This window comes from Chlorocebus sabaeus, chromosome 16 (genome assembly GCF_047675955.1).
Source record: "Chlorocebus sabaeus isolate Y175 chromosome 16, mChlSab1.0.hap1, whole genome shotgun sequence".
NCBI classification, from domain to species: domain Eukaryota; kingdom Metazoa; phylum Chordata; class Mammalia; order Primates; family Cercopithecidae; genus Chlorocebus; species Chlorocebus sabaeus.
Genome location: NC_132919.1, coordinates 76,462,219 through 76,486,668, shown reverse-complemented (window position 1 = coordinate 76,486,668; position 24,450 = coordinate 76,462,219). Strand labels below are relative to the sequence as shown.

Here is a 24,450-nt window from a genome sequence, read left to right as displayed (position 1 = left end):
GGCTGTGTAACAGGTGAACAGCCGTTTCTCCTTGGTCATCTTGGGCTCAACTAACACTCAGTTACCGTCCCTGCCAGCGCCTGCACGAGTCCACGTGAGACCCTGCCCTCTGCCTCAAGTTAGTGAGTGGGGAGGGTCTCGGAGGGGAGAGCAAGGAGAGCTGGGGCAGCAGGGACGAGGTTGCATCTGATGGTGTCAGAGTGGGGATCAGTTCCTGAATGATGGAGCTGGCTGCAATTTTCTGGACTTATCCCAAAGATCTCTGCCCAGATGTGTTAAGTTTTTACCCGTTTGCGTGTCTCCAGGAAAACCGACGTTGCTTCATTGGGATGCCTGTGCCAGTGGGGCTGGCACAGGGTGCACTGAGGTCATTGAATGGGCTGGGGGCACTTCCAGAGCAGGAGAGACTTGTCCAGGTTTTACTAATTGTTGTTGGTTGACAAGGGGTGTGAGCCAATGGCTCTTGGCACAGAAATAGACTGTGAAGCTCGGGGCCTTCCGGCGCCTTCTGAGGCACACAGAGGGACATTCACCTGCCCTGACCTCACTCCACCTAATTGGACATCCCCATGGCCGTTCCTGGTGGTCTTTGGTGTCTGAGGCCGGCTCCTCCATGTGAGCTGGGAAAGTTATTCAACCTCTCCAAGCTTTAGTTTCTTTTCGTGGACTCAGGCCTTCTCTTGCTTATAGACCTAGGACTGGAATCTCTGGGTCATAGGCTAAGTCTGTGTTTCCCTTTTTAAGAAACGGCCAGACTGTTTTCCAAAGTGGCTGCACCATTTTCCATTCCCACCAGCAGTGTGCACAGGGTTCCAGTTCCTCCCCCTCCTTCCTCACCCACAGTTGCTGTTGTCTGTCTTTTTGACGATCGCCGTCGGAGTGGACGTGAGGTGGCAGGACACTGCAGGCTCAGTGTGTGCTTCTCTAAAGACCGCTGCCGTTGAACATCTTTTATGCGCTGTATTAGCCATACATCTGTGTTCTTTGGTGAAATATCTACTTAAATCTGTTGCTGATTTTTATTTTTATTTATTTTTGAGACAGAGTCTCACTCTGTTGTCCAGGCTGGAGTGCAATGGTGCGATCTCAGCTCATTGCAACCTCTGCCTCCCGGATTCAAGCAATTCTCCTGCCTTAGCTTCCCGAGTAGCTGGGATTATAGGTGCATGCCACCACACCCGGCTAATTTTTGTATTTTTAGTAGAGACAGGGTTTCACCATGTTGGTTAGGCTGGTTTCGAACTCCTGACCTCAAGTGATCCGCCCACCTCAGCCTCCCAGTGTGCTGGGATTACAGGTGTGAGCTGACACACCTGGCCTTCTTTTGCTGATTTTCAAATGGGATTATTTGCCATCTTACTGGGTAGTAAGAGTTGTTTTTATGTTCTGGATTCAAGTCTTCTGTTGGATATATGATTTGCAAATATTTCCTTCCAGTCAGTACTTTGTATTTTCACTTCACTTTCGGTATCTTTTTTTTTTTTTTTTTTTTGAGACGGAGTCTGGCTCTGTCGCCCGGGCTGGAGTGCAGTGGCCGGATCTCAGCTCACTGCAAGCTCCGCCTCCCGGGTTCCCGCCATTCTCCTGCCTCAGCCTCCCGAGTAGCTGGGACTACAGGCGCCCGCCACCTCGCCCGGCTAGTTTTTTGTATTTTTAGTAGAGACGGGGTTTCACCGTGTTAGCCAGGATGGTCTCGATCTCCTGACCTCGTGATCCGCCCGTCTCGGCCTCCCAAAGTGCTGGGATTACAGGCTTGAGCCACCGCGCCCGGCCCACTTTCGGTATCTTTTGAAGCACAAAGATTTTATTTTTTTATTTTTTATTTTGATGATGTTCAGCTTATCAGTTTCTTCTTTTATTGGTTGTGCTTTTGGTCTTGTATCTAAGAAATCTTTGCCTAACTCAAGGTCATGAATATACATCTACGTTTTCTTCTAAGCATTTATAGTTGTAGATGTTACATGAAGGCTATAATCCATTGCGAGTTACTTTTTGTATCTAGGGTGAGATAAGGCTGTGAATTCCCATTTTTTGCCTGTGGATATCCAACTGTGCCAGCATCATTTGTTGAAAAACAAAAACCCATTCTTTCACCACATTAAATTACCATGGCACCTGTGTCAAAAATCTCAATCATTGCATTGAAGGGCCCAGCTTTCTCTCTCCCTCTCTCTCTCGATCATCATGGTGGTTGGCAGACTGGCTCAATATCATATTAACCACTATTCTAAATGTGTGATCTGATTTACCAAGAGGTGCAAGGACCTCCCACTAGAAGACTTAAGTCAAAGCCAGCTGCAGTGTGACCACCTGAGATTGGTCAAAGGTGCTGGGGTTCGTCCGAGCAGCAGAGGGCCTGTTTCTGCCACTTACCAGCTGTGTGATCTGGGTTAAGCATCTTCATCTCTGCCTGCCTCAGTTTCCCTGTCTGTAAACCGGGGAGGGGGGTAGGAGCTTCGTATCTCAAAGGATTACTGTAAAAAAGATGAACAGATCCATGGCAAGTGCTCAGAGGGGAGCCTGCACGGTTAATGTTAGCTGTAATACAGATGCAGTATTTTCTGACTCCTGCAACTACGTTTGACTCCAAATGCTTAGCCTGGTTCCACATAGACTAAGATGAAAGAAGGGAAGGGGCAGTGGAGGGGGACTCCATATTGACTGTGACTGTCCCTTATCCGTTCCTGCAGCTCACAGATCTGGCTGTTTCTGGCATCACCTGCCTGTGGCAACAGACAAAATCCCATACTCTTTATGTAAATGTCCCTCCTTTCTTAGGAAGGCCTGACAAAGCATGGGGTCGCTTCCTGATGCCAAAGAGAACTGGAAGAGTGCTTCTCTGATCATTATAAAAGGAAAGAGCTGGGAATCATGAAAACAGAGCTAACACCAGCTTCTCCTCCTCTCTGTTTGGTTTCTACTGGATTTAAGTATCAGACATGCATGCACACACACATACCTGTATGCCCCACACGGACACACACACACTGACATGCACATATACACATACCTGCACACCCCGCTGTACACACAGTTGTGCAGACATGATCACAGAAACAGATATGCATATGCACACACCCCTGCACACACACCCCTGCATACACATGCACACACATCCCTGCACACTCCTGCACACACACATCTCTACACACACATCCCTGCACACACACCCCTGCACACACCCCTACACACACCCCTACACACACATGTACATACATCCTTGTGCACCCCTGCACACACTTCTACACACATGCATGCGCATGTACACACACCCCTGCACACACACACCCCTGTACATATGTGCACACACATCCTTGCACACACACCGCTGCACACACACCCCTGCACACACACCCCTGAACATACACTCCTGCACGTGCATTCCTCCACACATACACTCCACACCCCTGCACACACACACTTCCACACACACACCCATGCACTCACATCCTTGCACACACACCCCTGCACATCCCTGAACACATACCCCTGCACACACACCCCTGCACACACACCCGCACATACCCCTGCACATGCATTCACACACGTGCACACACACCCCTGCACACACACTCCTGCACACACATGCACACGCAGCCTCGCACACACACATGCTTGGCAGGCTCCTCCCTCCTCCGTCTCTTCCTCCTTTCCTTTACGAGCAGTTCTCCCTCCAGAGGCCCAGACTTCCTCTTTTACATTCACCTGCTCTTCTGAATATTTGTTTCCAAGGGCTGCCCTTTGCACCCCTTCACCCCTACCTGAATCCTAACCCTTGCCCCTCAGGGTGGGATTCTCAGTCTTGGCACTGCTGCCATCTCTGGCTGGGTTATTCGCCGTCTTGGGCAGCCCTCCTGTGTAGTGTGGGGTATTTAGCAGCCTCCCTCGCCTCCACTCAACTGCAGGCCAGGAGCACCTCCTCTCTGCATTCGTGACAATAGAAAATGTCTCCAGACATTGCCGATGTCCCCTGGGAAACAAAACCATACTCTGTTCAAAACAGCTGCCCTGCAGGCTCTTGTCAAAAGTGTGCAGGACAGAAATTGGGAGGCTGAGAGTGGGCCCTGGCGGGCACGGGTCAGGAGAACTCGGATGGGCACATTTTGCAGCCTGTCCCCACAGTGAGAATCCCGTGTGCTTGTCTCCAGGGCTTTGCTCACTCTCCTGGGAGCTCCGGAAAGCTGCACTTGTGCTCCCTTCCTCGTAGGTTTGCTGTGCAATAGTCGTGGCTTCTGTGGCTCCTCAGGCCCTGGGGCGCCCCTTGAACCCTCCACTCTTGCTCCAAGCACCTTCCCTGGGAAGCTGCATCTGCTGGGTTCGCAGACAGGAACAGAAACATGGACGGAGCCACGTGGCTGAGCCTCTGTCCTGATAACGAAGCCCCGCTTTGGAGGAAAAAGCACAAATCGCTACAAGCCCGGGGCACAGGCGACCTCGCTCTGCAGAGAAGAGCGGATGCCAAGCTGTGGAAAAGCTACCAGCTCCAGCGCTTGGCTGAGGAGTTGGGGAGAGGGTGTCGGGAGGCGCGGCACCTGCACGTCGGAGGCCTGGACCTACTGCAGTCAGCGCGTCTGTTAGGCTGGGGAGAAGGACGGGCCAGGGAAAATGAGCCCGCCTCAGAGGGGCCCGTCCAGCGGAGATCAGCCAGGCCCCCAAGGGCCGAGGAGAAGCACAGAGCGGCCCCTAGTGAAGAGAGGAGTTGCAGGGAAGAGTTGGGCCAACAGCACCCCAGGCACTCCAGGCCCCGGAAGACAGCAGCGAGCCCAGAGAAACCACAGACTACAAAAGCCATGGGTCAGACGAATTCTCACCTGGCCCTGCCTGAGAAGAGAAAGGGAAGGCGAGAACCTTCGACCAAGTCCGGGGGTGGCCGCGGTGCCATCCACCCTCGGAGGAGCAGAGGGGCGGACCTAGAAAGGCCAGACCCACTCGTGGCTGCTGTGGGAGAAATCAGGCATGTGGAGGGAAAAGAGAAAGGAACAGCTCGGGTGGGGAGGAGGCCACTGGGACAGGGGGCAGTTTGCTTTGTTCCAGCCCTGACCAGTCGCTCTCGAGGACAGAGTCCAGAGGGGAAGCTGAGAGACCTCGGGCAGCTGTGGCCAGCTGGTTCCAGCCACAGAAGGGAAGCTCTGTCCCCAGCATCTCAGTGCACGCTCCGGGAGAACAAGTGGCAGGAAGAGCTGGAGTTGGCCTTTGAAGAGTTGTTTAATATAAACAGAAAGCTGAAAAAACACCTGCGCTTGTACCTGGCACTGAAGCCCAGGATGGACCAGAGCCCCGGGGAAGAGCATGCCTTCTCAGAGATGCAAGAATGTGGCGCTGGGACCCCAAGAGGGAAGAAAACAGCAGACGCAGAGATGCTGCCCGCCGGGGAACCCAGGAGCCTAGCAGAGGAGGCGGAGCAGCAGGCAGCGTCCAAGACCAACTTGAAAATGTTAATGGGCAAGGTCAAGCCCACGTTTAGAAATGGAAGTCAAACATTGTCTCCTGAAGCAGGTATATTTATCAGTGAAGGGGACTCATTATTATATAGCACTGAATCTGGACAAGAGACCCCCAAACTGGGCACGCTGGCAGAGGGCTCCCTTCAGCTCCACCTTCAAGACCAGACAGACAGAGCAACGGCATCCAGGCAAAGGCAGAAAGCAGAGATGGAGCAGAGAAGACAAAAACAACTGGAATCGCTTGAACGAACGGAACACCCAGATATGAGCTTGGAAATCCACTACAAGGCTGAGTTAGAAAAAGAGAGGAGGGAGCAAAGAAGGGCTCGACTGGCGCATCTGAAGTCTTCCTCCACAAGAGCCCGGGAAAGGGAGAGAGGATCTGAGCTCAGCACCACTTCCCCATCGGGCACCAGCCTCGCCGACGACGACTGGCACAGTCAGATGATCCGAGACCAGCAGCAGCAGATTTTAGAGCAAAACAAGTTGCACAAGCAGTTTCTTGAAGAAGCCAGGAAACGCTTGCAAGAGTTCCAGAACATATGCTAAACGCGAGAGGCCCACCCAGGGTAAATACATCATTGATAATGGTGATGCCAGAACTGATACCCGAGTCTCTAAGATCTGTGTTTGCGTCATTGCCTCAGAGACTATTAGGCCTCTTTAAAATGGGCAATCTAGGGCCAGTGCAGTGGCTCACGCCTGTAATTCCAGCAGTTTGGGAGGCTGAAGTGGGCAGATCACCTGAGGTCAGGAGTTCGAGACCAGCCTGGCCCACATGGCGAAACCCCGTCTCTACTAAAAATACAAAAATTAGCCGAGCATGGTGGCATGTGCCTATAATCTGAGGTACTCAGGAGGCTGAGGCAGGAGAATCACTTGAACTCAGGAGGCAGAGGTTGCAGTGAGTCGAGATTGCACCACTGCACTCCAGCCTGGGTTACAGAGTGAGACTCGTCTCAAAAAAAAAAAAAAAAAAAAATGGCAATCTGTCATCCCGTCCTCCAGGGCACATTCCCTCATACGGAGTCCTTCCCTAATCTTGCCTTTATTGATTGATTGATTGAGATGGAGTCTCACTCTGTTGCCCAGGCTGGAATGCTGTAGTGCAGTCTTGGCTCACTACCCCTGCCTTCTGGGCTCAAGCGATTCTCCTGCCTCAGCTTCCCGAGTAGCTGGGATTACAGGTGCCTGCCACCACGCCTGGCTAATTTTTTGTATTTTTAGTGGACATGGGGTTTCACCACGTTGGCTAGGCTGGTCTTGAACTCCTGATCTTGTGATCCGCCTGCCTCGGCCTCCCAAAGCGCTGGGATTACAGACTGAGCCACCGCACCCGGCCTAGTCTTGCCTTTAAAACGAAGTCCCATTTGGGAAACCACCTATATACAAAAATAGGAACCTGTGTGGGTTTCAGTGGGTGTGTCTAGCCCGTGTACTGTGGATGCATCTCCCAGAGCTGATCATGCCACTGCACTCCGGCCTGGGGGACAGTCTGTTTTCAGGGGCCACAGGCACAGATGGAGATTCCGGATCATTTAAGCCCTTCAGATGTTTTAGCCAAATAAACACTGGCCTTTCAGGGGCACCCAAGGTCAGACGGGCACAATTTCAGGAGACAGATCACTTGGTGCTTAGCCACGGGCTGAGACATTAACAGAGACTGAACCAAAGCTAAAACCTCTTAGTCTTTCTAAGTGACTGAACCAGCATTGTTTAAATAGCACATCACGTAACACATTCTTATAACTTTAAGAGAAAAGAGAAGATGGGCAACCCTCGCCCCACTGGGTGACTCCCTCTGGGGCTGGCAAGGGTGTGGGCACCTGGGCGTTTGATCAGTTTCCTCCCCGCTAGCTTTGCCACCGACCTGGCATCCACCACGGCCATGGAGACCTCACACTGGGTAGATTCTCTTCTGCCAGTTGCAGTCTTAGGGACAGGGACAGAGATCAACATACTTTTTCTGCAAGGAGCCAGAGAGTAAGTATCTTAGCCTTGGCCAGCAGTGCAGCCCCTGTGGCAATTACCTGGCTCTACTGCAGCTACTTAGAAGCAGCCCCAGATGATGCAGAAATGAAAGGGTGTGGCCAGGTTCCAATGAGACTCTGCAAAAATAGGTGGTGGGTGGCATCTGCTCCTTGTGCCATAGTTTGCTGATCCCTGGACTAGGATGGTTTCAGAGTCTGTCTCTCTCCCTCCCTTCCAAGAACCTCAGATACATTGACTTAGATCAACCAGTCTTCGTTTGTGACATGTTGGTATCATTGGTCCCCGAATGGCCTTACTTATGAATATTTTGTAGATAATATAATGAAGCACTGTGAGCCCACTACCCAGACCCAAGACCCAGAATATTCACTGCCTGTGCGCTACCTCCCTTTTCTCTCCCCCTGCTGCCTCCTTGGATGTATATCTGCCGATGGCTTACATCTATAATCCCAACATTTTGGGAAGCCAGCGTAGGAAGATCACTTGAGCCCAGGAATTCGAGACCAGCTTGGGCAACATGGGGAGACCCTATCCTACAAAAAGTTGAGCATGGTGACGTGTGCCTATAGTCCCAGCTACTTGTGAGGCTGAGGCAAGAGGGTCGCTCGAGCCCCAGAGGCTGAGGCTGCAGGGAGCTGTGATCACGCCACTGCCAACCTGGGTGACAGAGCGAGACCCCGTCTCAACAACACAAAGATGCTGGGCGCGGTGGCTCACACCTGTAACCCCAGCACATTGGGAGACCAAGGCGGGCGGATTGCTTGAGGTCAGGAGTTTGAGAACAGCCTGGCCAACATTGTGAAACCCTGTCTGTACTAAAAATACAAAAAATTAGCTGGGCGTGGCGGCAGCACCTGTAATCCCAGCTACTCAGGAGGCTGAGGCGGGAGAATTGCTTGAACCCAGGAGGTGGAGGTTGCAGTGAGCCGAGATTGCGCCACTGCACTCCAGCCTGGGTGACAGAGCGAGACTCCATCTCAAAAAAGAAAAAAAAAAAAAGAAACAAAAGGTATACCTGCTGAAGTTGGGGCTTAGCCCTCCCTGTCTTTATCCGTACATGTATGCTAAACATAGTGTTTAGTTTTACTTGGTTTTGAACTTTATAAAAAGGATATTACGTGGGGTCTTTTGGAAGCTAGGCTTTTTGGCCTCAGCATGGTTACTGAATTCATCCACATCACACAAACGCCTCTCTTACTCATTTTCACTGTGGCATATCCTCATCGTGTGTATGATCATAGCTTCTTCTGTTTCGTGCTTGTTTCCAAAAAGAGGACTATATCTCTGATGCATTTGAATCAAAAGACTGGGTATCAAAAAGTGCTTTTGGCACAGCTGGGATGTAGGTGTGGGAAAGATCCCATTTATTGCTCTTTTTTTTTTTTTTTTCCTATTTTTACCCTTTTTCCCCAGAGAAGATTGACCTGCTCTTATAAAATATTTAATTTGCAAATATGAGGCCAGGCACGTTGGCTCATACCTGTAATCCCAGCACTTTGGAAGGCAGAGGTGGGTGGATCACTTGAGGTCAGGAGTTCAAGACCAGCCAGGCCAACATGTGACGAAACCCCTTCTCTATTAAAAATACAAAAATTAGCCGGGCGTGGTGGCACACGCCTGTAATCCCAGCTATTCGTGAGACTGAGGCAGGAAAATTGCTTGAACCCAGGAGGCAGAGGTTGCAGTGAGCTGAGATTGCACCACTGCGCTCCAGCCTGGGGGCAGAGGGAGGCTCCATCTCAAAATAAATAAATTTACAGATATGAGTCCTAGACATTGTCTTAGTCACTAGAGATGAGCAGTGAGTCATGCACATGGAACCACAGGACTCCTGCTCTGGTGGAGGACGCAGGTGATGAGTGAGTAACAGCTGGAACCGTGGCTGTGTGGGGTGAGGTGCCCAGCGGGACCCCAAGTGCATGCCTCTGAGAAACTCGAGCTGGGCTTCCCTGGAGAACATGAAGCTCGTGGAACCAACAAGCGTTACGCTCATTCGGACGGGGTGGGAGCAGCGACCCACAAGACTTTTTGTTTTTGCTTTTGGGTTTTTTAATCACGAGTAGCTTAGGTCTCTGTTGTCTATGGCTTTCTGCTTGAGGCCAAGTAGAGAAAATTTGGGGCCGGGCATGGTGGTTCACACCTGTAATCCCAGCACTTTGGGAGGTTGAGGCAGGTGGATGACTTGAGCCCGGGAGTTTGAGACTAGCCTGGGCAACATAGTGAGATTGTGTCTCTATAAAAACAAAAAGTAGCCAGGCACACTGGCCTGCACCTATAGTTCCAGCTACTAGGGAGGCTGAGGTGGGAGGATCCCTCAAGCCTGGGAGGTCAAGGCTGCAGTGAGCTGTGATTGCGCCACTGCACTCCAGCCTGAGTGACAGAGACCCTATCTTAGGGGGGAAAAAAAAGCAAATTTTGATCTTAGCCTGGTTTGTATCTATCCTCTGGTTCCAGAATGTCATGGGCTAGGGTTGCAAAGTCTCTCCACAATTTGCTGTAGGCTCAACATGATTAAGAAGGAAGCTGCGGGTCAGGAGGGCTGCTGTTTCTCAAAAGCCACAAGGATTTCTCGGGGCAGGGTGTCACCGTGCTCCTGCTGTTCCTGCACTTGCGTTGTGCCCGGCTATTTTTTGCATATGGAGACCTGGAGCGTAGCCGCCTGTCACTATAACATCACCTCTGTCTGAGAGGGCAGAGAGGATGTTAGGGGATGACTGAGTTAAAAGCCATGGCCACAATGGGGCCCAAACATTGAGTAGCCAAGGTCTTCATGCCTTAGCCTGGAAGCCACAGTCTGATCGGGGGACCAGCCTGCCTTTGAGTGGGTTATTCTTGTTTCTGTTTTCAAAGGTGGTATTTGTGACCTGTGTGTTCTAGCTTAGGAATCGCCCCTTCTTGGCCACACTTGAGCTAAAACTAGGTGTGGAGACAGGCAGTGAGACAGGGTGGAGGGTGACTCATCTCTGCCTGGACGGTCACACCTACACTGTCCCATGGCAGCAGGACCAGACACCAGGCCCTTTCCCACCTGTCCTGCAGAAGGCTAAGGGGACGGGCTGGTTCTTTAACTGGGGCATTGGCGTGGGCACTAAAACAGCTCTCCAGGACGCCCACACCCAAAACCTTCCAGTGATTCTTACGGAAATGTCATGGGTGACTTTCCATCCCAGGGCCTGGCAGCGCCTGTGCTCCCCTCCCCTCTTGGTCACCTTGGCACAGCTGGACTATAGTGGAAAGGCCCGTGGGGCAGCCTCCAGCCTCCCCTGACTCACTCCGTCCCATGCCTCCACCAGGAGCCGGTGAGAGCCCTACTGCTGGGGTTGGAGCCCTGGCTCTGCCACTTGCCAATAGCTCGGTGACCTGGGCAGAGTGTTAAGGTTTCTGCACTTCCTCCAAGGCCTGGCCCTCCACCTCCTGCCCCTCACACCCAGGTTCCAGCATCTCTCTTCCCACCACCACTGTTCCAGACACAGGTGCACAGGGTCCGCCCCCTGCCTTGTGAGCCTAAATCCTCCCCGAAGTGCCAGGCACCTCATAAGGCTATGCTAGTGGGCTCAGGGGTGCCCCCTGGACTCACACCCCAGCCCTTGCCCAGCCTCCATTTGACTGTAAAATAAGGGATGGAGCCACCCGGAAGGGTGTGGGGCTCCTGAGGTTCCCAGAGAGCACTGCCGTGCCAGCAGTGGTGAGGACCCCGGATGTGGTGGCCGTGTTCAGCTTCATCCTCCTAAAGCACTTTCAGGCACCCCGCACAGTTCTCCTGCTCTGAACACTTCGCACCTTCTAGAGCTCTGCTTTGGTTTGGTGCTTCTGCTCCCACCCTCGGGGCACAGCTTCCGTGTTCCTGCCTCACTCTGCTTTTGCTGGAACCTTCATCCTCTGGGCTCTTCTTTTCTCCCTGCCTTGTGGGTTCTTCTCCCGAAACCACAGGGACCCAGGAAGGCCCCGTGGCTGAGCAGTGGTGCGTGAGTTGCCCTGTTTGTCCATGAGGCTTGGAGGGGGAGCAGCAGCATTGCTTGTGCTTGCTGCTGAGGTCAGCTGTCCATGGGCTGGGGGAGGCTGGCGGGGTCTGGCAGGTGCCACTTGTTCACCTCCTGACCTGCTCTCCCCCAACCTGCTGGCTAGTCGGGTTTTGGATGTGACCCCACACTGGGAACCGCCCTGGGGGATCCATCTTTTCTCCTCACAAATCTCCCTTCCACCCCAAGCCCTGTGTGACCAGGATCTCAGACACATAAGACAAAGGGATATAGGGTTTTTAGAGTGGAGGGGTGGGCAGAGCACCCTCCCTGACCTGCGGTCGTTCTTCCAATGAGTACAAATGGCAAGGAGCTTATATCGAGACCTCCAAGAAGACACGGGGCAGAGGGCTGGGGTGCAGCCTGCGCTTGCAACTGCCGTGACAGCCCAGGCCGAATCCTACAGCTGGAGACGGGGCTACACAGACGCACACCCCCCAGGACAAGCTCAGGGAGGCTGGGGGCCGCTCAGCGTGGGGCTCGTTTGCAAGGCTGTGCTGAGGAGGAAGGGAAAGGGGAGTGGGGACACCAGCCCCCCGCTTTCATTCTCTCCTGGGTGTGTGGCCCCCGGGATTCCAGCCTTCACGTCCCTGTTTCTGTCTCCTGAGAAATGCAGCAAATTGCAGCCCCCCAGCAACAGCACGAGGAGAGAATCTGCTGCTGCCCCTGGCTACGGAGCTGTCACCGTGGCCCCCTGCTCAGCCGTTGTTGGGGGGCGGATTGCAGGGACGGGTGGGGGTTCCCTCGGTGCCTCTCCAAGCTCCCTGTGCTTCCTGCCCTGCACGGTCCTGCTCCTGTCCCTGCTTCGGCTCTGGCTGGGGGTTTGCAGGGCTGAGCTTGGCTCTTCCGTGGGTCTTGGCGGAGAAAATGCAGAGCTGCACTTCCCTCCACAAAGCCGCCCTGTTCTCAGCAAATCCTCCCAGGGTCGGTGCATTTTTTTCGAGTGATTCAGCAGCACGTGAATGGGAAGGGCCGAGCCCAGCCGGAGGCTCTGGCATGAGACCTGCTGGCCCACGAGGGAAAGGGAGGGCAGCAGGACATGGGCCGAAGGTCCTCCCAGGGCCGCAGAGGGAGGGAACAGGGCCCTGGGGTGGGGAGGGCAGCAGGAAGGCTGGGCAGAGAGTACGGCTTAGCTCTGCGTGGCTGAGGTGCTCTGATAGATGCTGTTTCACTCGAGTTCCCCAAGGGGAGCCAAAACGAATGGGCAGGAAGTGAGATGGGAGAGCTGGTCTCCATGGAGACGGGCACTCAGTGGCCAGGAGCTCACGTGCGCTAAAACCTTGGGCAGCCGGGGAGGGAGCGTTCCCTGGCGGGGCGAGGCCTGGAACACCCAGGTGCCCGCTGGTAGGTGGTGTGGCCCAGGGCTGAGGCTGTGCTTCTGTCCCCTGATCTCTGTTGTGTGCCCTGTTATCTTCTCTGCCCAACCCTCCCTCCTACTCCCCCCACAACAAAACATCTCTTCTGAGTAGTTGTCATTCCAGGCATTTCTCACCCTGGCCTGAGTCATGCTGGCCAAGTCCTCTGTCCTCACCCTGGATGTCACGGTCCTGCCCTGCTCCAGAGCTGCAAGTTACCACTGAGGGTGGACCTGGGGCTCCTCTGTCCCAGCCACCCACAAACTCTCAAGGTCAGAGTCTGGAAAGGGAGGTGGTGCCCCACGTCTTCACTTCTGGTGTCTATACCCTCAACTGGGGACAGATGCCCAGTGTGCTCCTATGCCGCCCCCTCTGCTGAGGTCTTTCCTGCTCCCCAGAAGGCCCCATTGCTGGCTTCTGGGGACCGAGGAGGTTGGAGGACCTGAGGGTGGGTCTGGCCTCTGCAGCAGCTGCAGGGCGGGAAGAGCCTGGGTCCCGCCCAGTACCAAAGGGCTGTTTTTAATTACCAAGTCACAGCCCCCTTTTCTGCTCATTTCCCTAAAAGGAGTGAACTGGGAGGAGGTCTGACGCACCGCTGGCCAGAAGGGGCCGGCATGAAGGGGCCGAGGAAGGGCAGAGCTCAGTGCTCCGGGGAGACCCTCGGACTGTCCACCGAGGGCACCCGGCTGTGTCACTTGAGGGCAGAGGCCGAAGGTGAGCTGGACCAGCTAACCCTCGCTGTCACCTCACAACCCTTGTGACACTTCCAGGCTACTCAGCCTTGTCCTGTGCGCCTGCGCCCCATGCATTTCCGTAGGGAGAGGCGTAGCCCCCAAACCTAGAGGACTAGAGCAAGTTTGGGGTCCTCGTGAGCACAGCCCCTTCCTGGACCACCGTCTGCCATCCCTGGCAGCGTCTGTGGCCACTTCTGCCACTCCAGCTGGCGAGGTCAGCCCCATCCTGCTGAAAGAAGGAGGTGCTGCCTGAATGGAGAACTTCCATGTTTCTAAGTGGTCTTTACTATGATCCCAGATTAGTTACACACAAACATTTAGGGATCCCACAGTGATCTGAGAGCAGGACTATGAGAAATACAGTCATTTATTACAGTAGTCGCAGGGCAGGGCCACAGCTGTGTTACTGGACATCTGTCCCGAGCTGAGGGTGTAGACACCAGAAGTGGGGAAAAGAGGCTTCACCTCCCTTTTCAGACTCTGATCTTGGGGGCGGCTGGGGCACAGGGGCCCTGGTACACGTTCAACTGGCGCTTTAGACATATTAATCAAAATGGTCAGGCCAGGCCAGATGGCTCACACCTATAATCCTAGCACTCTGGGAGGCCAAGGCGGGTGGATCACGTGAGGTCAGGAGTTCGAGACCAGCCTGGCCAACATGGTGAAACCCCGTCTCTACTAAAAATACAAAAAAAAAAAAAAATTAGCTGGTTATTGTGGTGGGCACCTGTAATCCCAGCTACTCCAGAGGCTGAGGCAGGAGAATCGCTTGAACCCAGGAGGTGGAGGTTGCAGTGAGCCAAGGTCACGCCATTGCACTCCAGCCTGGGCAACAAGAGCGAAACTCTATCTCAAAAAAAAAAAAAAAAAAAGTCAATGGTCAAGCAGCCCCAGCCAGATTGACCCGCCATATGGTGTCGTCACATCCACCCAAAAGGGACAAGAGACTCTCACCCTGAATGGCAACGCAAGCTATAGTTACAAACATTAGCAAGGTCTTTACTAACTGTGTGATTTGAGGGTGCAGATGTTGGCACTCATGGTACCCCGCTTTTCTGGAGAGTTTAGACAGGAGGCATGGAACGTCGCAGTCCTTCCCCAGTAAATGAACAGAGCTGAGTCCACCTGCAACTGCCATTGGATCCTGCCCAGGAGTAAGTGGAGGTTGGGTTTCATCTGGGAGAGAGAGTTGTTTCTTTTATAATTCCTCTGAAATGATTGCCATGCAGTTCCACCCAGAGGCAAATGAACCAAATGACGCTAGAAGACGTCGGCAGCTCCGGCCTGCAGACTGTATTTGCATCTACACAGTGCGGAGTCCTCCAGGGCTGGCCCCTGGGATGCAGTGGCCACTGGTCTTCATTGCCACTGTGGGTGCTCTGGGCTGACTCTGACCCAGCTGCAGCATCAGAATGCCCCCCACCCACTGGTGATTGGACCAGTAGGGTCTTTGGCACGTGTTTGAAGCCCCCACCTGACTCCCAGGAATGACCGATGTTCAGAGCATGGGGACTCCTTGGCATTCTCCGCTGGGCCATGAGCAGAACAGGACAGAGGGGAGGGAGGTGCTTTCCCTGGCAGTGCGGGTCCTGTGGGTGCCCCTCCCCAGGTGGAAGCTGGAGCCTGCAGAAGAGGGTGGACGGCTGGGAGGGCCAGTGCCCTCTGGTGATACGGAGCAAACCCTCCCAGTCCGAGTCAGCGCGTACACAAGGCGCAGATGATCAGGCCGGGTTTTGACTGTGTATTTAGCAGCCGAATGTGTTTCTGAGTCCCAGGGATCCCCGCACCTCGTCTGGGCAGACAGGTGACTTTGAGGGACAGTGGGCCACCTTTTCCTGCTGCCTGAGCGTGTCCCTCAGCCAAGACAGGCGCTGTGCTGTTACAGGGTGTGGAGCGCCCTGGGAAGAGGCTGTGAGCGGTCTAGAGGTTGGGTGTTGATGTCCCCTGGTTTGCCTGTCCCAAACCTGGGCCTGGGGGCCTGGCAGAGTGGCTCAAGTGGAAATGTTCTATATGGTATATTTATACATATAGCACGTGGGGATCCCTCCAGCGAGCAGTTGGGCCCTGGCAAGATAATAAAGAGAATTCAGTGAGTGTAGAATAAATGCATTTCTTAGAGGCAATTTTCTTTTTCTTTCAAAGGCAGGGTCTGCTTCTGTCACCCAGGACCAAGGCGCAGTGGTGCGTTCATAGCTCACTGCAGCCTTGAACGTCTAGGTTCATGCAATTCTCCTGAGTAGCTGGGACTATAGGCATGTGCCGCCACGCCCAGCTAATTTTTGTGGGGTTTTTTGTTTGTTTTGTTTGTTTGTTTTTTAACAGATGAGGTATTGCTGTGTTACTCAGGCTGGTCTTGAACTCCTAGCTTTAAGCAACCCACCCGCCTTGGCCTCCCAAGTGCTGGGATTACAAGTGTGAGCCACTGCACCCGGCCTTTTGAGGCAATTTCCTTTTGGGGTCTGGCTCCCTCCCCCAGTTGTGGGCATAGCTTGTTCTTATTTTCCGCAGGAACTTCCGTAGTGCTTCTGTGGACACAGTAGGATTGGAAAGGTGTTGGTGGGTGTGTGAAGGGGACATGAGGATGCAGGACCCACATGTTGATGGCAGCAGAGAGGACACCGAGGACAGAGAACAAGAGAGGACCGTGCCACAGAAGCCCTGGCGTCTCTGCCTGGGGCTGGCGTGGCTGGAGTCTGGAGGGTGCCGCCCCTCAGGCCAGCCTTTGGCCCTGGCACATGCTGGTGACACCAGGTTCTCCAGTAAGCCGCCTTCACTGTCTGCGGCCGTCCGAGAGTAGCAGCCAGTGTGGCCTCATGGTTTTCCAGGGGTCGTTGTGATTCTCGAAGTCTGACCGTAGCCCGTCCTCTTTGGATCGTCTGCCGCGACCTTGGTTTTCCGCCCACCCAGTTCTTTTCCGTCCCCACTCTGGCGGGTGCGTTAGGGATTGTTTTTGCAGGGGGGGAGGTGACATCATGTGGTGTCCTGGGCCGGAGGGGTGGGGGTGGGGACCCTGTGGTTGTGTGTGCTTTGAATTCAGCCGACGGTTGTGCATTCCAGTAGCCGGCATCTGGCAGTGAATTCATCAGCCAGTGTATCACCCTTGATCTCAAACCCAGATGTTGTGTTCACAGCAGAAGGGAAAGAAGGAAAAACGAAATCCGAGACGCTCAGGGAGCGGCCGTGGTTTTTGGGCTCAGGGCAGTTAGAACGAGAATCTTTATAAAGACTCCCCCCTCTCGAAGCTTGCCTCTGGCTCCTTGGGGAAGGGGCAGAGGAGCAGAGCAGTCCCCTCTTCGGGGCATGGACAGGAGATGGGCTGACGCCAACCCCCCCGCCCCAGTGCCTAACACCAGGCCCGGCACCCAGTAGGTGTTCAATAAACGTGTCTGTGCCACGATTTTCATTTCTTCCCAGATTCCTTATGTCTCTTCGATTTCCCCAGCCCTGTTCTTCACATGGTCTGGACTCAGAGAGGCCCTCCCTCCTTTGGAGTGGCCTTCTTTCCCCTACAGTCCTGGTGGTCCATCTCGGAGCCCAGAGTGCGGACCATTGCTATTGGCATGGAAATGTGTTCTGGAGAGCTCTCTCTCCCTCCTTCTCTGTCCACCACTGGCTGTTGGAAACTCTCCTTCTCTGCGTTCCTGTCCATCGTCTGTCGCCTTGCCTGGATTGGATGCTCCTCCCAGGCAAGGCTTTCTGCATGCAGGATCCACCCTGTACCCTCTCTTCACCTGCTGTCGCCTCTGGGCAACAACCCCCAACAGGTACCTGCCGCTCTGAGCAGGTCAGCGGTGCAGATCCCGCTATGCCGACCGGTGTGCACTGATCAAAGCTGTCAACCGGCTCCTCTCCGTCATGTCTGCGGCATGCTGGTGCTTTGGGGAAGGTTGCCGTGGAACTGGTCCTTCTTTGCCTCTCTTGATTCCCATTTTCCTTCTTTCATGTAATTTCTCATTTTGCAAAGTGGGGGAGGAGGTGCCCACCCCCAATTTAAAGAGACCCTGAAGAATCGGAATTCTGTTCCCCAGGAGCAGACTAAAGCAGCCCAGTGGAGATGGGGATACCCTCAGGCTCTGCTTCTCCAGGCCCCTCACCCCCACTTCCCTGCAGGCATCTGGCGGCCTCCTCGCCAGTTCTCTTTCTAGTCCTAACCCTGCGTGGCTACCCTGGACCCTTGATTCAACCAGCCTCCTTTTTTCGGACACTTTAAAGGAGGGAAGTGTATAATCTGCAGCTCCTAGGCAAAGCTAGCACGTTGGGAGGTTATATCAAATCGAGACTCTGTGACCTGCTGACCAGGACGAGGTCTCCGTACCTGAGTGGCGTGATGCCACCGTCCCAATGCCTCACCCACGGGAGTGGGAGAATTCGCCTTGCTTATCTCTGTGATGCTCATGGTCCTGAACCATACGCACATGAGTTCCCAGGCACCGCAGGCTCCACACCAGCCCCTGTAGCCATCACCATGAACTCTCAAGTGTCAGAACTGTTGTCATCGTCTCCATCTTAGGTGTGAACAACTGTGGCTCAGTGAGGAACTTCTCAAAGATCACCCAGCCATCCAGGGGCGAATGCAAGATCTGTCTCTTGCTGCCTCCTTCAAACAAGTGCCCAGCTGCCACCTGGGAGCCTTAGGCATTTTTGTAAGAGAACAACATGTGAACCTCAATGCCCAGGGTAGGAGGCAACATTTTGGCCGTTTTTAAGTAATCTTGGCTGATTTTCTAAACTCCAGTGACATGCTTATTGAGTGCCTAGTGTACGTTAAGCATTGTGCAGTATAGTGGATCACTGAAAGGCAGCTCCAAGGCTGGGCACTGTGGCTCACGCCTGTAATCCGAGCACATTGGGAGGTGGGTGGATCACAAGGCCAGGAGTTTAAGACCAGCCTGGCCAGCATGGTGAAACCCCGTCTCTACTAAAAAAAAAAATGCAAAAAGATAGCCAGGCATGGTGGTGCATGCCTGTAATCCCAGCTACTTGGGAGGCTGAGGCAGGAGAATTGCTTGAACCCAGGAGGCGGAGGTTGCAGTGGGCCAAGATTGCACCACTGCACTCCAGCCTGATGACAGAGCAAGACTCCATCTCAAAAAAAAAAAAGGCTGGGGCCGGGCGCGGTGGCTCAAGCCTGTAATCCCAGCACTTTGGGAGGCCGAGACGGGCGGATCACGAGGTCAGGAGATCGAGACCATCCTGGCTAACACGGTGAAACCCCGTCTCTACTAAAAATACAAAAAACTAGCCGGGCGAGGTGGCGGGCGCCTGTAGTCCCAGCTACTCCGGAGGCTGAGGCAGGAGAATGGCGTAAACCCGGGAGGCGGAGCTTGCAGTGAGCTGAGATCCGGCCACTGCAGTCCAGCCCGGGATGCAGAGCAAGACTCCGTCTCAAAAAAAAAAAAAAAAAAAAAAAAAGGCTGAAGCAGAATGGTGTGAACCCGGGAGGCAGAGCTTGCAGTGGGCCAAGATTGCACCACTGCACTCCAGCCTGATGACAGAGCAAGACTCCATCTCAAAAAAAAAAAAAGAAAAAAGAAAAAAGAAAAGAAAAACAGCTCCAGAAATTTCCAAAATAACATACAGAATTCAGTAGACTGTAGTAAAGGCCGGCTTGCTACTCCTTCTGGAACTGTTGATTCCTTTGGATTCTGCTGGTTTGCTTTTTTTTTTTTTTTTTTTTGAGATCTGTCTCCCAGGCTGGAGTGCAGTGGTGCCATCTCGGCTCACTGCAAGCTCTGCCTCCCGGGTTCACACCATTCTGCTTCAGCCTCCTGAGTGGCTGGGACTACAGGCGCCCGCCACCACGCCCGGCTAATTTTTTTGTATTTTTAGTAGAGATGGGGTTTCACCGTGTTCGCCAGGATGGTCTCCATCTCCTGACCTCGTGATCCGCCCGCCTTGGCCTCCCAAACTGCTGGGATTACAGGAGTGAGCCACTGCGCCCAGCCTTTTTTTTTTTTTTTTTTTTTAAAGACAGCATCTCACTCTGTTGCCCAGGCTGGAGTGCGGTGGCATGATCTCAGCTCACTGCAACTTTCACCTCCTGGGTTCAAGCAATTCTCCTGCCTCAGCCTCCCAAGTGGCTGGGATTACAGGCACCTGCCACCACACCTGGCTGATTTTTGTATTTTTAGTAGAGATGGGGTTTCACCATGTTGGCTAGGCTGGTCTCCAACTTCTGACCTCAAGTGATCTGCCCGCCATCGCCTCCTGAAGTGCTGGGATTATAGGAGTGAGCTGCCGTGCCCAGCCCTGGTTTGCTTTTGAACTGGTGACTCTGCTACATGGAAAGCAAACTTTGACCAAGTTAATCTGGCGCATTGACCGAGTTGCATAAACATTTTTTGGTGCAGCATTGTCATAAGGTATATAGATTAGGCAGGGAGCAAGAGAGCCAAGGACAAACCACACCTGGGCCACCAGCCCAAAGTTGTCAGCATCATCTCAGCTCCATCTGGCAAGCAGTGAGCACCACCTGTTCTGCAGTCAGAATCTAGCCTCAACCTGTTAGGACCTCCCAGGGCCCTGAGCAGACAGGTGTGCAGGAATTGACAGCAGGATGGCAAAGAGATGGTGAATATACCAAGTGCTGCAGAAGGACAGGATTTCCCAGAGGAAGACAGAAAAGGGCTATTTTAGCTGGGTCTTGAAGGATGAAGAGAAGTTCTCCAGGCAGAGAGAGGGAGTGGCATTTGGGGCAGAAGAAACTTGCCTGTTCAGGCTGGGCACGGTGGCTCACACCTGTAATCCCAGCACTTTGGGAGGCCAAGGTGGGTGGATCACTTGAGGTCAGGAGTTCGAGACCAGCCTGGCTAACATGCCAAACCCTGTCTCTACTAAAAATGCAAAAAAAAAAAAAAAAAAAAAAAAATTGCCTAGCAAGGTGGCAGGTACCTGTAATCCCAGCTACTCAGGAGGCTGAGGCAGGAGAATTGCTTGAACCTGGGAGGCGGAGGTTGCAGTGAGCCGAGATCGAGCCATTGCACTCCAGCCTGGGCGACAAGAATGAAACTACGTCTCAAAAAAATATATATGATAATTAGCCAGGCTTGGTGGTGCATGCCTGTAATCCCAGCTACTTGGGAGGCTAAGGCAGGAGAGTCACTTGAACCCGGGAGACGGAGGTTGCAGTGCGCTGAGATCATACCACTGCACTCCAGCCTTGAAGGGTGACAGAGTAAGACTCTGTCTCAAAAAAAAAAAAAGGAAAGAAACTTGCCTGTTCAGAGGTATGGATACACCTGGGCATGTTCAGGGCAGGGGAGTATTATGAACTGGTAGAATAGCAGGAGCACGGGTAGGGAGTGTTGGGCACAGCAGCTGAGTCGCCTGACTAACTTCAGGTTGCAAAGGCTCTCATATTTTAGGGGAAGTGGCAGGGAACAGCCAAGGATGATGTTTGAGCAGAAAGGAACGTGAATACAAAAAGACAGCCGGTGTCAGTGGATGAGAGGATGGTTGGGAGGGCACTGGAAATAGGGGGCAGTCAGGGCAAAGCCCTCCATTCTGGTGTGGCCTGCTGGGAGACATTTCCTAGATGTGGCTTTTCAGGATGAGGCCTGGCTTAGCCTGGGAAACAGGAACCTGTGGCCTTGGCCAGTCATGACTCAGCTCCAACAGAAGACGAAAGAAGAATGGGGTTTGTGGCCAGGTGGGGCAGTGGGGCTATGGCGTGGGACTCTGATGCGAGCCTGGGATCCAGAGAGCATTGCTGGGGCCCGGGGCCATGGACACAGATGGAGTCTGTGGGCCTCCATGCCCCTGTGGGAAGAGACAGCCCTGCCTAAGGGGTTCCAAGAGATTTGAGCTGACCACGTGGGCTGGGGCTGGGGCTGGGGCTGGGGCTGGGAGGCTGCCTGGAGCCTGGCGTGGTCTGCTCCTTTCCTCTCTGTTTTGCTCATATCCACCCTAACATAGCACTTACCCAGAGTGACCCTGAATAGCTGAGTTTGGGAGGGCAAAGCTTTTAAAATCATTAAAACAGACCATGTCACCAACTAATGGCCTTGAAATTAAAAAAGGGAGGGTTCTACCCAACCCTGCCCGAGTGACCGCATGACTTACCTGTCTGATTGTCCTCAGGTTGCCAGGAGCAGAACAGAGTCCTGGCTTAATTGCTAGGAGAAAGCCCTGCGTTGCATGGCCTGTCAGCAACCTCAGGCTCCAGAATATTCTGGAATTGCCCCAGCCCTGCCTCTTCTCCATCTCCTTCCTCTTTGACTGTGGCTTAGCTGGGCTCCTCTTTCCTTCTGTTTGTCCTTCCTCAGCATCCGTCCCTTGGGTCTGCCAGTGTGCCTGCTGATGTCTCCTTTGGGTGAAACTTTCTGAGCCTGCCCCTGTTGTGCCCCTGATAGAATCTGTGTTACTGCAAAGAATCGCCCAGGCCAGGCACAGTGGCTCACGCCTGTAATCCCAGCACTTTGGGAGGCCGAGGCAGGTGGGTCATTTGAAGTCAGGAGTTTGAGAACAGCCTGGCCAACGTGATGAAACCCTGTCTCTACTAAAAATACAAAACTTAAGGTTGGGCACTGTGGCTCACACCTATAATCCCAGCACTTTGGGAGGCCGAGGCAGGTGGATCACCTGAGGTCAGGAGCTCAAGACCAGCCTGGTCAACATGGCGAAACCCTGTCTCTACTAAAAATACAAAAATTAGCTGGGTGTGGTGGCAGCTGCCTGTAATCCGAGCTACTTGGGAAGCTGAGGCGAAGAATCTCTTGAACCCCGGAGGCAGAGGTTGCTGTGAGTCGAGATCATGCCACTGCACTCTAGCCTGGGCGACAGAGTGAGACTCCGTCTGAAAAAAAAAAAACCAGGTGTGGTGACAAGCACCTGTAATCCCAGCTACTGGAGAGGCTGAGGCAGGAGAATCACTTGAACCTGGGAGGTGGAGATTGCAGTGAGCCAAAATTGTGCCACTGCACTCCAGCCTGGGCAACAGAGCGAGATTCCATCTAAAAAAAAAAAAAAAAAAATTACTCATAGAACATTTTCCAGGTCAGAACAGCTGGACAGACCTTTCCAGATGTAAGACCCCCAAACGTAAATATGCCGGGTACTTTTAAGGCCCCTTTAAGGTGGGTAACTCTCACTTTGCCCTCGGCCCAGAAAAGCTTGTTTCCAATAGGCGGTGGCTAGAGGGTGGGGAAATGTCCACCCCTCTTCTTGGAATTCCACCCCTCTTCTTCATAGAATGTGTGGGATTGCGGGTCAGTTCCGTGGTGTACCTGCTTGCCCCAGCCACCAGTGAGTACCCACTGGAGAGAAGGAAAAAAAAGGCAAAAGCACTCAAGCATGATATCAACAGATGAGCTTCAGTCAAATCAATGACTGCCTCCCACTGTTACAGAAACCGCCCTGGTCACAAGGGACTCTGGGCTTCTGGCTTGAGCCCTGTCAACAAAGAAGGGATTCTTGTTGAAGAATTGTGGAAGGAGGAGGAGGCTGGGCATCATCTCTCAGCTTGGAGGAGGGGACACCGTGCTGGGGGCTGGGATCACCATGCCCCTTGCCCGCCTCGCACTTTGCTGCTGTCCGTAACCCCCCAGCGCCTCCTACAGGCCTGGACACCTTATCCCTCTCCTTAGCCCCAGGAGCATGTTTCGGGAACTCTCCTCACCTCTGTGTCTTGTGTTTTGCAGTGATCAGGGCCAAAGCGGTCAGCGAGAAGGAGGTGGACTCTGGAAACGACATTTACGGCAACCCAATCAAGAGGATCCAGTATGAGATCAAGCAGATAAAGGTATTAGTGGCCGCCGGCGTCCCGGGCTGCACTGTGGGCACAGCTGGGGGTGTTGGGGTGGGCAGAGAGCCTGGGTCCCTGGAACACGATCTGGCCACCTGTGGAACAGAGCAGAGGATGAGGTCCTCAAGCTGCAAATAGATCCGATTTCCCTTCATCCTTGAATGCCTGAAAAGTTGTGTGGAGATGACATGTTCCCCACAAGTTCAATTCCTCCAGAAACCTGCCTGGGCGTCGTGGCTCACGCCTGTAATCCCAGCTCTTCAGGAGGCCGAGGTGGGCGGATCACTTGAGCTCAGGAGTTCAAGACCAGCCTGGGCAACATGGTGAAAATCCATCTCTACAAAAAAACTAGCCAGGCACAGTAGCGCCCGCCTGTGTTTCCAACTATTCAGGAAGCTGAGGTGGGAGAATTGCTTGAGCCCAGGAGGCAGAGGCTGCAGTGAGATGACATCTCACCACTGTATTCCAGCCTGGATGACAGAGTGAGACCCTGTATTTAAAAAAAAAAAAAAAATGTGGCAGGGAGGGCAGGGCCTGACCTGGGGCAGGAGAGGTGATGCTGTTGTCATTGATAGTAACTAACATGGTCTGTAAGAGAGAAGAAAATTCATGTCGCAGGTGGAGGGACAGCCGTGTGATATGGTAGTAGTTGTAGTCATCCGTATTTAATTTTGTTATTAAAAATAAAAAGTAGGCCGGGCACAGTGTCTCACGCCTATACTTCCAGCACGTTGGGGGCCGAGGCGGGTGGATCCCCCGAAGTCAGGAGTTCAAGACCAGCCTGACCAACATGGAGAAACCCCATCTCTACTAAAAATACAAAAATTAGCTGGGCATGGCTGGGCACGGTGGCTCATGCCTGTAATCCCAGCACTTTGGGAGTCTGAGACGGGCGGATCACCAGGTCAGGAGATCGAGACCATCCTGGTTAACATGGTGAAACCCCATCTCTACTAAAAATACAAAAAAATTAGCCGGGCATGGTGGCGGGCACCTGTAGTCCCAGCTACTCAGGAGGCTGAGGCAGGAGAATGGCGTGAACCTGGGAGGCAGAGCTTGCAGTGAGCCGAGATTGCGCCACTGCACTCCAGCCTGGGCGGCAGAGCAAGATTCCGTCTCAAAAAAAAAAAAAAAAAAAAAAAATTAGCTGGGCATGGTGGTGAG

The 24,450-nt window shown here is 53.4% G+C and overlaps 2 protein-coding genes across 2 annotated transcripts in view; both read left to right on the top strand.

Annotated features, from left to right (window-relative positions):
• Positions 1-24,450, top strand: part of TIMP2 (TIMP metallopeptidase inhibitor 2) — a 73,144-nt gene that overhangs the window by 27,892 nt on the left and 20,802 nt on the right. Inside the window, exon 2 of the mRNA XM_037993032.2 lies at positions 23,183-23,283. Within this exon, the coding sequence (XP_037848960.2) occupies positions 23,183-23,283 (101 nt within the window). The remainder of the gene's footprint in view (positions 1-23,182; positions 23,284-24,450) is intronic.
• On the top strand, positions 1,469-14,551 carry CEP295NL (CEP295 N-terminal like). Its single transcript, XM_073005443.1, has one exon. The coding sequence runs from the start codon at positions 4,338-4,340 to the stop codon at positions 5,991-5,993; it is 1,656 nt and encodes a 551-aa protein (XP_072861544.1). The 5' UTR covers positions 1,469-4,337; the 3' UTR covers positions 5,994-14,551.

Bases quoted from the DNA above. Each gene is read 5' to 3' on its own strand.
- CEP295NL (XM_073005443.1), top strand. From the start codon at position 4,338: ATGGACGGAGCCACGTGGCTGAGCCTCTGTCCTGATAACGAAGCCCCG.